General features: G+C 37.7%; 1 protein-coding gene across 1 annotated transcript in view; it reads left to right on the top strand.

Moving 5' to 3' along the window:
• LOC308359412 (phospholipid-transporting ATPase ABCA3-like) overlaps positions 1-16,802 on the top strand; it is a gene marked incomplete at its 3' end in the record, with an annotated part of 132,133 nt that overhangs the window by 94,563 nt on the left and 20,768 nt on the right. The window contains exons 24-26 of the mRNA XM_080830443.1: positions 829-1,007; positions 13,902-14,027; positions 14,265-14,459. Of these exons, the coding sequence (XP_080686569.1) occupies positions 829-1,007; positions 13,902-14,027; positions 14,265-14,459 (500 nt within the window). The remainder of the gene's footprint in view (positions 1-828; positions 1,008-13,901; positions 14,028-14,264; positions 14,460-16,802) is intronic.

The raw sequence follows: 16,802 nt of genomic DNA, 5'->3' as shown, positions 1-16,802 counted from the left end.
TAGAAAGAGATGGAAGAGAAACATTTCAGGTAAAATACAGTGACATGGGAAGTTAGGTATTATTGAGTCTCCAAAGGAGCAGGGAATATTTTGCACAAAATAGAAGTGTTCCAGTTTCTCTATATCCTCTCCAACAATTGTTAGTTTCCTTTTTTTTTAGAATTATATAGTCTTTCTAATACGTATGAAGTTGTATCACATTATTGTTTCAATTTGCATCTCTCTAATGTTAACAGTGATGTTGAGCATCTTTTTGTTACCTGTTATCCATTCATGTATTTTTTCATAGAAATGCAGGTATATAGTTTTCTTATAACAGAAATTCTATGCCTTTTATTCAACGTTCTTCTCAAAGCTCAAGAAATATCACTAATGGTCATTTTTACCTTTTAAAGCAAAGTGTTATCTTTTATACGAGTATTTGTGCCTTAATACTTTCCTCTAATTATAAACTTAAGATTTCACATGTCTGAAAGGATTTGGGGCATATTTTTTATGGCATCCAATAATAATAAGCGTATCAGTAAATATATTAATATTTATATGCTTACTTGATTATTATATATTATATTCATGAAATTAACCTTCAAATTTCATTGTTGAAAAGATATTTGGGTAGTAGGATAACCACTTTTCACACTCCAAATAGTTTACTTGTCCAATTTAGCCTAATATTTCATTCCATCTTTTATTTCTTCTTTATTGTTTTTTAGTCCTTGTTTATGGTGTGTTAAGATTGCTCTCTTTCAATCTCCCTCTCTCTCTCTGCCATTCTCAGGAAGTGTATTAAGATCGCTCTCTTTCAATCCACCCCCCCCCCATTCTCAGGAACTGCAAAGAATATTTATTCTTTGGAAGAGAAAATGATTGGAAAGTACTTGATTATAATGAGTATCACAGGCTATATTTGCCTTCTCTTCATTTTCTTTTTGGACACTACTTTGTGGAAGCTAAGAACATTTTTCAATCAATATATTTACTTTGGTATCTATAAGACATTCAGGAAGGTGAGTAATTATGCACGAGCCTTAACTCCAAGCAGAATCTTTTTTAAAAAGGATGGGAGGGGGTGAGGGAGGGTGCCTGGGTGGCTCAGTTGGTTAAGCCTCTGCCTTTGGCTCAGGTCATGATCTCAGAGTCCTGGTTCAAGCCCCACATCGGGCTTCCTGCTAGTGGAGAGTCTGTTTCTCCCTCTCCCTGGCTTGTGCTCACATTCTCTCTTGCTCACTGTCTCTCAAATAAATAAATCTTAAAAAAAAAAAAAAAAGAATAACTCCAAGCAACTGGAACATTAGACCTAAAAATCATGTATATCTATACATGACTATCTCAGTTACTGGTAAAAGAAAAATTTATTTATTTGTTTGAGAAAGAATGTGTGTGAGTTGGGGATGTGGGGGCAGAGAGAGAATCCTAAAGTACACTCCCTGCTGAGCTCAGAGTGCAAAGCCCAGCAGGGGGCTGACTTGGTCCTAGGAGTCTGAGATCATGACCTGAGCTGAAACCTAGAGTGGCTGCTGAAGTGACTGAGCCACCCAGGTGCCCCAGAAACATATTTTCTTAAATAAAATCCACTGAGGTTTAGCTTACCTACAGCAAACTGTGTTTGTTTTTATTGATTATTTCAAAGAACCAAATTTTGTGTTTACTAATTCTCTTTATTTTTGACTGTTTTCTCTTTCATTGATATTTTTGGTCTTTATTTAAAATTTTTTCTTCCTGCTGCTTGCTTTTGGGTTACTTCCTTCCTACCTTCTTTATGAAAAGACTGAAACTACAGGTTTTAGGTCTTTCTTCCATAATAACATAAACATTTAAAGCCAAACATTCCCCTGCATACAGTCCTCCAGCTCTATCCTGAAAAAAAATTTGATTACTTCTATTTTCATTATCATTCAAATGCTTAAGTATTTTTAAATTTAAATTTTTAAGTTTTTTTATAAACATATAATGTATTTTTAACCCCTGGGGTACAGGTCTGTGAATTGCCAGGTTTACACACTTCACAGCACTCACCATAGCACATACCCTCCCCAATGTCCATAACCCCATCACCCTCTCCCGACCCCCCTCCCGACGACCCTCCCCCTAGCAACCCTCAGTTTGTTTTGTGAGATTAAGAGTCTCTTATGGTTTGTCTCCCTCCCGATCCCATCTTGTTTCATTTATTCTTTTCCTACCCCCCAAACCCCCGACGTTGCATCTCCACTTCCTCATATCAGGGAGATCATATGATAGTTGTCTTTCTCTGATTGACTTATTTCGCTAAGCATAATACCCTCTAGTTCCATCCACGTCATCGCAAATGGCAAGATTTCATTTATTTTCGGGGGGGGAGGGGGGACGGGAGAGGGTGGTGGGGAAATGGACATTGGGGAGGGTATGGGCTATGATGAGTGCTGTGAAATGTGTAAACCTGATGATTCACAGACCTGTACCCCTGGGGATAAAAATACATTATATGTTTATTAAAATAAAAAAATTAAGTTGAAAAAAAATGCAAAAAAAAAAAAAAAGATTTCATTTCTTTTGAGGGCTGCATAGTATTCCATTGTATATATATACCACTTCTTCTTTATCCATTCATCTGTTGATGGACATCTAGGTTCTTGCCATAGTTTGGCTATTGAGGACATTTCTGCTATAAACATTTGGCTGCACGTGCCCCTTCAGATCACTACATTTGTATCTTTAGGGTAAATATCCAGTAGTGCAATTGCTGGGTCGTAGGGTAGCTCTGTTTTCAACTTTTTGAGGAACCTCCATGCCGTTTTCCAGAATGGTTGCACCAGCTTGCATTCCCAGCAACAGCGTAGGAGGGTTCCCCTTTCTCCGCATCCTCACCAGTATCTGTCATTTCCTGACTTGTTGATTTTAGCCATTCTGACTGGTGTGAGGTGATATCTCACTGTGGTTTTGATTTGTATTTCCCTGATGCCAAGTGATGTGGAGCACTTTTTCATGTGTCTGTTGGCCATCTGGATGTCTTCTTTGCGGAAATGTCTGTTCATGTCCTCTGCCCATTTCTTGATTGGATTATTTGTTCTTTGGGTGTTGAGTTTGCTAAGTTCTTTATAGATTTTGGATACCAGCTCTTTATCTGATATGTCATTTGCAAATATCTTCTCCCATTCTGTCAGTTGTCTTTTGTTTTGTTTTGTTTTGTTTTGTTTTTAAGATTTTATTTATTTATTTGACAGACAGAGATCGCAAGTAGGCAGAGAGGCAGGCAGAGAGAGAGAGAGGAGGAAGCAGGCTCCCTGCGGAGCAGAGAGCCCGCTGCGGGACTCAATCCCAGGACCCCGGGATCATGACCTGAGCCGAAGGCAGAAGCTTTAACCCACTGAGCCACCCAGGCGCCCTGTCTTTTGGTTTTGTTAACTGTTTCCTTTGCTGTGCAAAGGCTTTTGATCTTGGTGAAGTCCCAGTAGTTCATTTTTGCCCTTGCTTCCCTTGCCTTTGGCGATGTTCCTAGGAAGAAGTTTCTGCGGCTGATGTCGAAGAGGTTGCTGCCTGTGTTCTCTTCAAGGATTTTGATGGATTCCTTTCTTACATTGAGGTCCTTCATCCATTTTGAGTCTATTTTTGTGTGTGGTGTAAGGAAATGGTCCAATTTCATTTTTCTGCATGTGGCTGTCCAATTTTCCCAACACCATTTGTTGAAGAGGCTGTCTTTTTTCCATTGGACATTGTTTCCTGCTTTGGCGAAGATTAGTTGACCATAGAGTTGAGGGTCCATTTCTGGGCTCTCTGTTCTGTTCCATTGATCTATGTGTCTGTTTTTGTGCCAGTACCACACTGTCTTGATGATGACAGCTTTGTAATAGAGTTTGAGGTCCAGAATTGTGATGCCACCAACTTTGGCTTTCTTTTTAATACTCCTTTGGCTATTTGAGGTCTTTTCTGGTTCCATATAAATTTCAGGATTATTTGTTCCATTTCTTTGAAAAAAATGGATGGGATTTTGATAGAGATTGCATTAAATGTGTAGATTGCTTTAGGTAGCATAGACATTTTCACAATATTTGTTCTTCCAATCCAGGAGCATGGAACCTTTTTCCATTTCTTTGAGTCTTCCTCAATTTCTTTCATGAGTATAGTTTTTTTTTTTTTTTAAGATTTATTTTTTTATTTATTTGTCAGAGAGAGAGAGAGAGAGGAGCGAGAGTGAGCACAAGCAGACAGAGTGGCAGGCAGAGGGAGAAGCAGGCTCCCTGCCGAGCAAGGAGCCCGATGTGGGACTCAATCCCAGGACGCTGGGATCATGACCTGAGCCGAAAGCAGCTGCTCAACCAACTGAGCCACCCAGGCGTCCCGAGTATAGTTTTCTGAGTAGAGATTCTTTGCCTCTTTGGTTAGGTTTATTCCTAGGTATCTTATGGTTTTGGGTGCAATTGTAAATGGGATTGACTCCTTAATTTCTCTTTCTTCTGTCTTGTTGGTGTAAAGAAATGCAACTGATTTCTCTGCATTGATTTTATATCCTGACACTTTACTGAATTCCTGTACAAGTTCTAGCAGTTTTGGAGTGGAGTCTTTTGGGTTTTCCACATATAGTATCATATCATCTGCAAAGAGTGATATTTGACTTCTTCTTTGCCGATTTGGATGCCTTTAATTTCTTTTTGTTGTCTGATTGCTGAGGCTAGAACCTCTAGTACTATGTTGAATAGCAGTGGTGATAATGGACATCCCTGCTGTGTTCCTGACTTTAGCGGAAAAGCTTTCAGTTTTTCTCCATTGAGAATGATATTTGTGGTGGGTTTTTCATAGATGGCTTTGATAATATTGAGGTATGTGCCCTCTATCCCTACAGTTTGAAGAGTTTTAATCAGGAAGGGATGCTGTACTTTGTCAAATTCTTTTTCTGCATCTATTAAGAGTATCATATGGTTCTTGTTCTTTCTTTTATTAATGTATTGTATCACATTGATTGATTTGAGGATGTTGAACCAACCTTGCAGACCTGGAGTAAATCCCACTTGGTGGATCCTATTGGCTAGTATTTTGGTGAGAATTTTTGCATCTGTGTTCATCAAGGATATTGGTCTGTAATTCTCTTTTTTAATGGGATCCTTGTCTGGTTTTGGGATCAAGGTGATGCTGGCCTCATAAAATTAGTTTGGAAGTTTTCCTTCCATTTCTATTTTTTGGAACAGTTTCAGGAGAATAGGAATTAATTCTTCTTTAAATGTTTGGTAGAATTCCCCTGGGAAGCCATCTGGCCCTGGGCTTTTGTTTGTTCGGAGACAAATGTTTAAGTATTTTTAAAATTTCCTGTATGATTTCTTTTTTTGATTTATGGATTACTTAAAAGTTAAATAAATTTCAAAATATTTGGGAAGTTTCTAGATATATTAATTGTTACTGATTTCTAGTTTAATTCCTTCATGGTCAAAAAACACACTCTATAGTCAATCCTTTTAAATTAATTGATAAGTGCTCTATGGCTCAGCATGTGATCAATCTTGGTGATATGCCATATGCATGTGAAATAAATGTGTCTTTTGTATTTGTTAGTTATAATGTTCTATAAATATCAATTAGGTTATGATGGTTGATAGGATTGCTTACATCACCTAGTTTCTAACTGATATTTTTGTTAGATTTATCTTTCAATTGTGAGAAAAGAGTGTAAAATCTCCAATCCTAGTTATAGGTTTGTTTATTTTTCCCTTTAGTTCTGTCATTTTTATTTTTTTATTTTTATTTTTTTTAAAAAGATTTATTTATTTATTTATTTAACAGAGAGAGAAATCACAAGTGGGCAGAGGCAGGCAGAGAGAGAGGGAGAAACAGGCTCCCCGCTGAGCAAGGAGCCTGATGTGGGGCTGAGATCATGACCTGAGCTGAAGGCAGAGACTTTAACCCACTGAGCTACCCAGGCACCCCAGTTCTGTCATTTTTAAAAATATATATTTGAATCTCTATCATTAAGCCAATAAACATTTATTATTATATGTCTTTCTGATTAATTGAATTATGGAGTATTACTGGTAATGACATATGTCTCTGATAATATTCTTTGTCTTAAAGTCTATTTCCTGTGACATTAATGGGCACCTTCACTCTTGTACAGTTTCTCATGGTATGTCATTTTACATATATTTATTTTCTTTTTTTTTAACATCTTCATTTTATTTTTTCAGTGTTCCAAGATTCATTGTTTATGCACCACACCCAGTGCTCCATGCAATACATGCCGTCCTTAATACACACCACCAGGCTCACTCATCCCCCAACTTCCCTCACCCCTGTAACTCTCAGTTTGTTTCTCAGAATCTATAGTCTCTCCTCTTTTGTCTCTCCCTCCAATTTACCCCAATTCACTTTTCCTTTCCTTCTCCCAGTGTCCTCCATTTTATTCCTTATGTTCTACAAGTAAGTGAAACCATATGATAATTGACTTTCTCTGCTTGACTTATTTCACTCAGCATAATCTCCTCCAGTCTCATCCATGTTGATACAAAAGTTGGGTATTGGGGTGCCTGGGTGGCTCAGTGGGTTTAAAGCCTCTGCCTTCAGCTCAGGTCATGATCCTATGGTCCTGGGATCGAGCCCCAAATTGGGCTCTCTGCTCAGCAGGGAGCTTGCTTCCCCCATCCCCCCCCCCCGCCCCGTCTCTCTGCCTACTTGTGCTCTCTGTCTGTCAAATAAACAAAATCTTAAAAAAAAAAAAAAAAAAACTTGGGCATTCATCCTTTCTGATGGCTCCATAATATTCCATTGTATATGTGGACCACATCTCCTTTATCCATTCGTCTGTTGAAGGGCATCTCGGGTCTTTCCAGAGTTTGGTGATTGTAGCCATTGCTGCTATGAACATTGGGGTACGTATGGGACTTCTTTTCACTACATCTGTATCTTTGGGGTAAATACCCAGTAGTACAATTGCAGGGCCATAGGGTAGCTCTATTTTTAATTTCTTAAGGAATCTCCACACTGTTTTCCGAAGTAGCTGCACCAACTTGCATTCCCACCAATAGTGTAAGAGAGTTCCCCTTTCTCCACATCCTCTCTAATACTTGTTGTTGCCTGTCCTGCTGATTTTTGGCCATTCTAACTGGCGTAAGGTGGTGTATCTCAATGTGTTTTGTTTTTTTTTTTAAGAATTTATTTATTTATTTGACAGACAGAGATCACAAGTAGGCAGAGAGGCAGGCAGAGAGAGAGGAAGGGAAGCAGGCTCCCTGCTGAGCAGAGAGCCCGATGCGGGGCTCGATCCCAGGACCCTGGAATCATGACCTGAGCCGAAGACAGAGGCTTTGATCCACTGAGCCACCCAGGGGCCCCTCAATGTGGTTTTGATTCGAATTTCGCTGACTGCTAGTGATGATGAACATTTTTTCATTTGTCTGTTAGCCATTTGTATGTCTTCTTTGGAGTAGTGTCTGTTCATGTCTTCTGCCCATTTTTTGACATGATTATCTGTATTTTGGGTGTTGAGTTTGAGTTCTTAACAGATCTTGGATATCAGCCTTTTATCTGTAGTGTCATTTGTGAATATCTTTTTTTTTTTTAAGATTTATTTATTATTTGACAGAGGTCACAAGTAGGCAGAGAGGCAGGCAGAGAGAGAGGAGGAAGCAGGTTCTCTGCAGAGCAGAGAGCCCAATTCAGGGCTCGATCCCAGGACCCTGGGATCATGACCTGAGCCGAAGGCAAAGGCTTTAACCCACTGAGCCACCCAGGCGTCCCTGAATATCTTCTTATATTTATTTTCAAAATTCTATGTCTTTTTTTTTTTAAGATTTTATTTATTTATTTAGAGACAGAGATCACAAGTAGGCAGAGAAGCAGGCAGAGAGAGAGGAGGAAGCAGGCTCCCTGCTGAGCAGAGAGCCCAATGTGGGGCTCGATCCCAGGACCATAGGATCATGACCTGAGCTGAAGGCAGAGGCTTTAACCCACTGAGCCACCCAGGTGCCCCCAAAATTCTATGTCTTTACATTTAAACTGGCTCACTGTAAACAGTATGTAATTGGGTCCTAACTTTTTATCCATTCTGATAATCTCTGACTTTCCAATTTGAGCATTTGGTCCTTCATTGATAAATTTGTATTTCCATCTACCACATATATTATTTGTCTTCTGTTTGTCCCTTCAGTCTTTTGTTTCACTCTTTTCACATTTCTGCCTTAACTTGAGTTAATTGAATATGTTGGAATTCCATCTTAATTTTCAGTTCTTTAGTGGTCAATTCAGGCTTTACAAAATATATACAAAATATATAGTTAATTTTTCATAGTGTTTTTAGAGTTAATATTGTAAAATGTAGTAAATATGAAACAGTAAATGTCCATTTCTATCCCTTGTTTTTTTAATGCTGCAGTTGGTGTATGTCTTACATCTATACATGTCATTGTTATTAACCATGAAAAATAATATATTATGTATTTCAAAGTAGCCAACAGGAAAATGAGTTTGTATTTATGTAGATACTTGGCGTCTCTGGTGCTATTCATTCTTTCCTGAATATATGAGTATCCCTCTGCTATGGTTTTCCTTTAGACTGAAAACTTACTTAAGGACTTATTTTAATATGACAAAAAGAATATAGATGTATGTGTTAAAGTGACAATATTTTGGATATATTTGTTTAAATAAAATGTGTTTCCTACCTTTATACTGTCATTTTCAGTCTTTCCTTTCCTCTCTTTAAAGTTCCCTTTAATATTTCTTACAGGGATGATCTAGCAGGCATGAACTCTTTTCATTTTTGTTGTGTCTGGGAATCTCTTTATCTCTCCTTCTACTCTGAATGATAGCCTTGCTGGATAGAAGCATTCTTGGCTGCAGATTTTTCTCAGTCAGCACTTTGAATATATCTTGCCACTCTCTTTTGGCTTGCAAAGTTTCTGCTTAAAAATCTTGTGCTATCCTTGTGGGTTTTCCCTCACAAGTTATGATTTCCTTTTGTCTTCCTGACTAATTTTTTTTCTTTTCACTATATTTTGCCAATTTAATTATAGCATGTCTTGATGTGGGTCTGCTTCTCTGTGCCTCCTGCATCTGAATATGTTTCCTTCCCCAGATAGGGATGTTTTTAGCTATTATTTCTTCAAATAAATTTTCTGCCCCCTTTCCTCTTTTTCTTCTGGAACTGCTATATGAATGTTATTACATTTGATGGAGTCACTGAGTTTCCCTAAGTCTTTTTCATTTTGCATTAATCTTTTATCTCTCTTTGGTTCAGTTTGGTTATTTTCCGTTACTCTGTCTTCTAGGTCATTAATTCATTCCTCTGCTTCTTCCATCCTGTCTTTCATTCCGTCAAACATCCTTCTCATTTTGTTTATTGAGCCCTTTATCTATGCTATGTTATTTCTTATCTCTGTGTTAAGGATCTCACTCATATCTTTCATTCTTTTCTTAAGTCCTATGAGTATCCTTATGATCACTGCTTTAAATTCTGTATCAGGCACGTTACTTATATCTGTTTCTTTTAGATCTCTGGCTATGGCCTTGTCCTATTCTTCCATTTGGGATAAGTTTCTCAGTCAGCTCTTTCTTCTGCTCTTAAAAGTGGTGACTTTAGGAAGAGGCTTTGAGGCTGAGCCAGCAATGGCTGGACATATCTGGGTCTAGTGCATGAAGGTGGCTCTGGGAGCGTGGCTCAGTCCCAAGTTGGATGTGCGCAGTGCACTGCCACAACTGTGTATACCAGACAGTTGTGTAGGAGCACACATGCCAAGAAAATTTGCCCTGAGCCCAGCGCCAAGGCTAACAGGCTCCGAGTAAGTGAATCCTCAGGAGAAATCATGGGCTTAGTGCAGTAGTAGCCCATTAGTTAGCAAATGTTTGTTCAACACCTCCTCCTGCAAATAGCTTTGTGTTTATGCTGGGGGCTGGGGAAGAAAGTGGAATGTGCCAGCTCCCTTGTTTTCAGAGAAGTCCTCCAACACACTCTGAAATCAGTATGCACAGATCTATCTCTTGTTTGTCCCTGGTGTTGTGTAAACTGCTGTTTTTATATTGCCTCTCCATGTAGACTGCTGTCTCTTTAAGGGCAGCAAACCAGCTATCACTTGCCCTCCTGACTTATCCAGTGCTGAGATTTTTAAAGTTTTAGGCTTCAAGTCCCACCAGTTTTAAAAACTCATGGCATTCAGCCCCTCTTGCTTTTAAAGCCAAATATTAGGGGGATTAGTCTTCTCTATTTAAGCTCCCTGGTGAAAGGGCCTTTTTCTCTGCCCATTTTATGGGGAAAAAAAAAAAAAAAGGAGGGAGCTCCCTCTCTTCTATGGACAGCCTCCCTCTACCTTTCTGACATTCCTAACCTTTCAGATGCAGCTTCTTCTCTATATTTAGCTATGTAGTTTGTTCTCTCAGTCTTCAGGTTGTTCTCTTGTTTATTTACTCGGATGTGGATGATACCTAGCTATAAATATGAGGTGAGGGAAACTCAGGGTCCTCCTACTCCAGATTCTTCCCAAGCTCTGTCCTATATAACTTTATCCATTAATCATCTATTAATGGATACTTGGGCTGTTTCCATAATTTGGCTATTGTAATAATGCTGCTATAAACATAGGGGTTCATGTATCCCTTTGAATTAGTGTTTTCGCATTTTGAGGTTATAATACTGAGTAGTAAAATTGCTGGATATAGTGTAGTTCTATTTTTAACTTTTTGGGAATCTCCATACTGATTTCCAGAGTGGCCGCACCAGTTTCCATTCCTACCAACAGTGCATCAAGATTACTTTTTCTCCACACCCTCACCAACACTCATTGTTTCTTGTGTTGTTGGTTTTACCATCCTGACAGGCATGAGGTGATATCTCATTGTAGTTTTGATTTACATTTCCCTGATGATGAGTGATGTTGAGCATCTTTTCATGTGTCAGTTGGCCATCTGGCTGTCTCCTTTCAAAAAATGTCTGTGCACGTCTTCTGCTCATTTTGGATTGGATTATTTGGGTTTTGGGTGTTGAGTTGTGTAAGTTCTTCATATATTTTGGATTCTAACCCTTTATTGAATATGTGATTTGCAAATATCTTCTCCCATTTCATAGGTTGCATTTTAATTTTATTGATTGTTTCCTTCACTGTACAGAATTTTTTTATTTTGATTTAGTCCCAAGAGTTAAATATTTTCACTTTTATTTCCCTTGTCTCAGGAGATGTATCTTGGAAAACCTTGCTGTGGCCAATGTCAAAGAAATTATTGCCTATGTTCTCTTCTAGGAATTTTATGGTTTCAGGTCTCACATTTAGATCTGTAATCCATTTTATATTTATTTTTGTATATGGTATAAGAAAGTGGTCCGGTTTCATTCTTTTGCATGTTTGCTCTAAAGTTTTCCCTACGTCATTTGTTGATCTTTCCTCCTTTGTTGAAGATTCACTGACCATATAACTGTGGCTTTATTTCTGGGTTTTCTATTATGTTCTATTGATCTATGTTTCTGTTTTTGTTCCAATACCATATTGTTTTGATTAGTGCAGCTTTGTAATACAACTTGAAGCCTGGGATTGTGATATCCAGTCTTGTTTCATTTCATTTTCATTTTCTTTTTTTTTTTTAATTTTATTTATTTTACATACACACGCACACACACACACACACACACACACAGAGGGAGAGAACACAAGCAGGGGCAGTGCAAGAGGGAGAAGCAGGCTCTCCACCAAGCAGGGAGCCTGATGCAGGGCTCAATCCCAGGACCCCAGGATCATGACCTTGAGCCAAAGGCAGATTTAATGACTGAGCCACCCAGGCACGCCCCTCATTTCATTTTCAAGATTGTTTTGACTATTCAGGGTCTTTGTGTTTCCATACAAATATTGGGATTTTTTTGTTCTAGTTCCCTGAAAAACATCTGTTGGTAATTTGATAGGGATTGCATTAAAAAATGTGTAGATTGCTTGGGTACAATAGACAGTTTAACGATATTTGTTCTTCCAATTAATGAGCATGGAATGTCTTTCCATTTTTTTGTGTCATCTTTAATTTTTTCACCAATGTTTTATAGTTTCCATAGTACAGATCTCCCATGATTCAATTCTTTTGTTTTAAAGATTTTATTTATTTATTTGTCGGAAAGAGAGCATAAACAAGGGGAGTGGCAGGCAGAGAGAGAAGCAGGCTCCCTGCTGAGCAAGGAGACTGATGTGGGACTTGATCCCAGGACCTGAGCCAAAGGCAGATATTTAACTGATATAGCCACCCAGGCATCCCCATGATTCAATTCTTATAACATTTATAATTCTTAGAGTTGCAGTTAAATACCATAGGTATTTTTTTCCCAATATATGTTTACCAATAAATATTATATTTTAGGGGCATCTGGGTGGATCAGTTGCTTAAGTGTTTAACTCTAGATTTTGGCTCAGATCATGGTCTCAGGGTCATGAAATAGTGCCCTACATTGGCCTCTGCACTCAGTGCAGTCTGCTTATCTCTCTCTCTTTGCTCCTTCCCCTATTCTCGCTCTCTCTCTAAAATAAATAAATAAAATCTTTTTAAAAAGATTATATTTTGACCCATATCCTAACCTTGTGTTAGCATTTGGCACTCTTTATGAGTAGGTAAAAACAAAGAGATAATTCTAGCCATATTTAAAAATGGAGAATTTTCAACTTCGAGTTAAATTTTTATTTTTATTTTAATAAAATTAAAGGTGGTTAAGGTGACTCCTATCTTAGGATGGCCTACACAGATTTTGAGAGTCTCAGTAACCTTTCAACTCCTCATATCTTCAGAACTTATTTTTTTCTTATTTGGATGGCAATATGTTGGGTTTTTTTTCCTTCTTTGCCTGTAAGTTTTTGTAACTTTACCAACATATATCATATTGTGTATTTCAGTATCCTTTTTCTTGGGACAGAATTTCTTTAATTTCAAAGTTTGTCATCTAAGTTTTACCATCTCTGAATTTTTACAAATATTTATGGGTGCATACTCTGGTTTCTCTTCAGATCGCATACATCTTTCACCTTTTACAATTATTTATGGGTGCAAAACTATTACAATCTCATCATACTCGAAATATAGAATATTTCCATCATATCAGAAATTGTTCTTTGCAAGGAGCTCTTAGGTTTACCCCTTTAGTATTCTTCTGAGGTTCAGAATATCCATAGTAATGGCCCATTATTTATTCTTCATACTGGTCATTTGTTTTCTTCATAGTGGTAATTTGTTTATTTTTTTATAGATCAGTTATACTAAAGGTTATTGAATTTTGTAGATATTTTAAATAACCTACTTTTGTTTTCATTGATTTTTTTCTTCCATTATTTGTTTCCAATATCATTGAGTTCACTCTTGTCATTATAATATCTTTCTGCTTATTACAGATTTACTTGTATTATTTGACTTTTATTTCTAGTTTCTTCTGGTAGAAGTTTAGACCACTGAGACTTTATACTTTTTTTAAAATTTAATTCTTTTTAATGTAAATATTTAATGATATAAATCTCTCTAATCACTGCTTTAGGTGCATCTCATAAGTTTTGAAATATCATGTTTTCATTTCATTCTCTTCAAAACATATTCTAATATCTTTTGTGATTCCTTTTTTGATGCATGATTTATTTATAAAGGTCCTAGCCAATAGGATCCAACAGTACATTAAAAGAATTATTCACCACTACCAGGTGGAGTTTATTCCTGAAATGCATCCTCTACTTTTTTATATGGTCATCTCTGGAGTTTCTACTCCATCAGGTTGCTGCATCCTCTTTAACTGTACTCCAGAACTCTCCCAGGGTTATTTTCTCTGTGTATATTTGTTAAACCATTGATATGGAGGACAGCAGCAAGCACCAGGGTCTCCTAATCCACCAGCAAGCTAATATCACTCTCCATTGGTTTTTGTAAAATGTCAGGTGCTGCTCCTATTGGGAATCTCTTATAAGTGATAAGTGTTTATCTCTTGCTTATTTCAAATATAGGGAAAAGTGTCCAAGGAACTATCTGGAGAATCTGATGATGAAGATATACAAAATGAAAGACAGAGAATCCTGGGACAGCCTCAGGGGTTACTGGATTCCCCAGTGATTATTAAGGAACTCACAAAGGTAATATAATTCACTGGCCAATATATGGGGGCTTCAGCTATCCCCAAGAGCATGGCATCAGTGTCCAGGGCACACTGTGGGGTTTTTTTTTTTAAGAATATATATGTATTTCCCCAGTATAATAGAAAAGTTCTTGTGAAACTATCTGAAGTCATGGTACATAGGGATCTGAGGTATTTATTTGTTTGATCTTCAAATGCTCTTTACTGCATTGTGTTTTCCGCATTTTTTTTTAAGATATATTTTAAGTATCCAGTCATTCTGGCTGTGAAAAATATTTCTGTTACAATCCAAAGAGGAGAGTGCTTTGCATTGCTTGGATTCAATGGAGCTGGAAAAACTACTACCTTCAAAATTTTGACTGGAGAAGAGACTGTTACCTCTGGGGATGTGTTCATTGAGCACTTTAGCATCACTAAAAGTCTCCCAAAGGTAAGACACTATTGCAATCTAAGATATGAGAAGCTTGGGGCATCTGGGTGGCTCAGTCATTAAGTGTCTGCCTTCGGCTCAGGTCCTGATCCCAGGGTTCTGGGATCAAGCCCCGCATCTGGCTCCCTGCTCAGCGGGTAGCCTGCTTCTGCCTCTCCCGCTCCCCCTGCTTGTGTTCCTTCTCTCTCTCTGTCAAATAAATAAATAAATAAATAAATAAGTAAAATCTTTAAAAAAAAGATTTGAGAAGCTTGATGTCTTGGGAGTACAGGTAATAGGCAGGCACTGAAGATAATAGATGGCAAACATGGTACACATTGATACTGACAGTATTAGTCAACTCAGTAGATTCTGGGAGAGAAAAAATTTTTTGAGGAGAGAGAGGAAACAAGGATAGAATCTAAGACAAGATTATCTTTTGTGTTCTTTGAAACTGCTAGAGTAAAAGGCAATTTCTCTCAACAATACATCTAACATATGCCAGACAAGATGCTATAGAGGGAAAGACAGGGTAGAAGATGCAGTTCACTTATAAAGCAGTTCACTTGTAACTGTGGTCTTCATGCACTTTAGAGCTCTGGAACAGGATGAACTTTCAGAATGGTCCCAAATCAAGGCAAGGTAGCTTTCTTTTATATCTCTGAATCAGCCATTCATTGGGTGCACATGCTGCTTGGGAGAGAGTGCATAACCTTGGGGAAAGCTAAATGGGAAGAAAAATTCAAGATGAAGAAACTGGTCAATGGTGTCAGATTCCAGGAAATCTCCAGCAATTTAAGACTGAATAGAGTGTATTGGATTTAGGAATCAGAACTTCAGTGATGCAGTTAGCAAGAACTATTGTACTATGGTCAGTTGAGTGGTAGTAATGGGATCCTAAATGGTGTATTTCTTTCCTCTTTAGCTCATGGGACTTCCTCATTATGACATCAGGAAGATGGGGTTGTGGGATCTTGCATGCTCTAGGATAAACAGTATTCTAGTAACAGAGATGAAGCTAAGAATTTGGGTTACACTTTGAACAAAGTTAGCTTTGAAGCTAAAGGAAACATTAGAATTCACCCAAAGTTGTGAGAATGAGACAGGAGATATTTATACATTAAAAAACTTGACCACATTAATACTAGAAGGGAAAAAAATGAAATAGAGGAGGAAGTGATGTATGATGAAAGGAGGTGAATGGGTCCTTCCAGATGGTTCTTGGGGTTTTCTTAAAGTAAATATACAGTAGTAAAATTTCCAGATTGTATGATATTTCTATTTTTAATTTTTTTGAGGAACTGCCTGCTGGGAATTTTGGATTCTCTGACCCCAAGAACCATGTCTGATGAAATGCAGGGAGTAATCTTAATATTTTGATATTGGTTGAGACCTGATTTGTGACCCAGTATGTGATCTGTTCTGGAGAAAGTTCCATGTGCACTTGAGAAGAATGATTAGTCTGGTGTTTCAGGATGGGATGTTCTGTATATATCTACAACGTCCCATCTGGTCCAATGTGTCATTCAAAGCCCTTGTTTCTTTGTTGAGCTTCTGCTTAGATTATCTATCTCTTGCTGTAAGTGGAGTGTTGAAGTCTCCTACTATTAATTATTATTATCAATGGGATTCTTTATTTTGGTTAATAGTAGGCTTATGTAGTTGGCTGCTCCCATGTTTGGGGCATAGATATTTACAATTGTTAGATTTTCTTGTTGGATAGACACTTTAAGTATGACATAATGTCTCTCTACATCTCTTACTACAGTCTTTGGTTTAAAATCTAATTTGTCTGAGATGAAAATCGCAACCCTAGCTTTCTTTTGAGGTCTGTTAGCATGAGAAATTGTTTTCCGTCTCCTTGCTTTCAATCTGGAGGTGTCTTTAGGTTCAGAATGAGTCTTGAAGACAGCATATGGTTGGGTGCTGCTTTCTTATCCAACTTGAAACCTGTGCTGTTTGATGGGAGTATTCAGCCTATTGATGTTGAGAGTAACTATTGAAAGCTATAAATAAAAGGGGAGAAATCACAACTAATAGCAAGGAAATAGAGGCAATTATTACCAGCAGCTAGATGCCAACTTACTACCAGTAGCTATATGTCAACAAAATAGGCAACCTGGAAGAAATGGGTGCATGCCTGGACACATATCAACTACCAAGACTTAAACAGGAAAAAAAAGACAATATGAACAGACCATAGCCAGCAAGGAAATTGAAACAGTAATCAAAAAGCTCCCAACAAACAAGAGTCCATGGCCAGATGGCTTCTCAGAGGAATCCTGCCAAACATTTAAAGAAGAAATCATAGCTGTTTCAAAAAATAGAAATAGAAGGAAAATGTCCAGACTTATTCTATGAGAC

Source organism: Martes martes, assembly GCF_963455335.1.
Source record: "Martes martes genome assembly, chromosome: 18".
Lineage (NCBI taxonomy): Eukaryota > Metazoa > Chordata > Mammalia > Carnivora > Mustelidae > Martes > Martes martes.
Note: the sequence above shows the minus strand (reverse complement) of the source record. Positions and strands in the feature narration are given on the sequence as shown.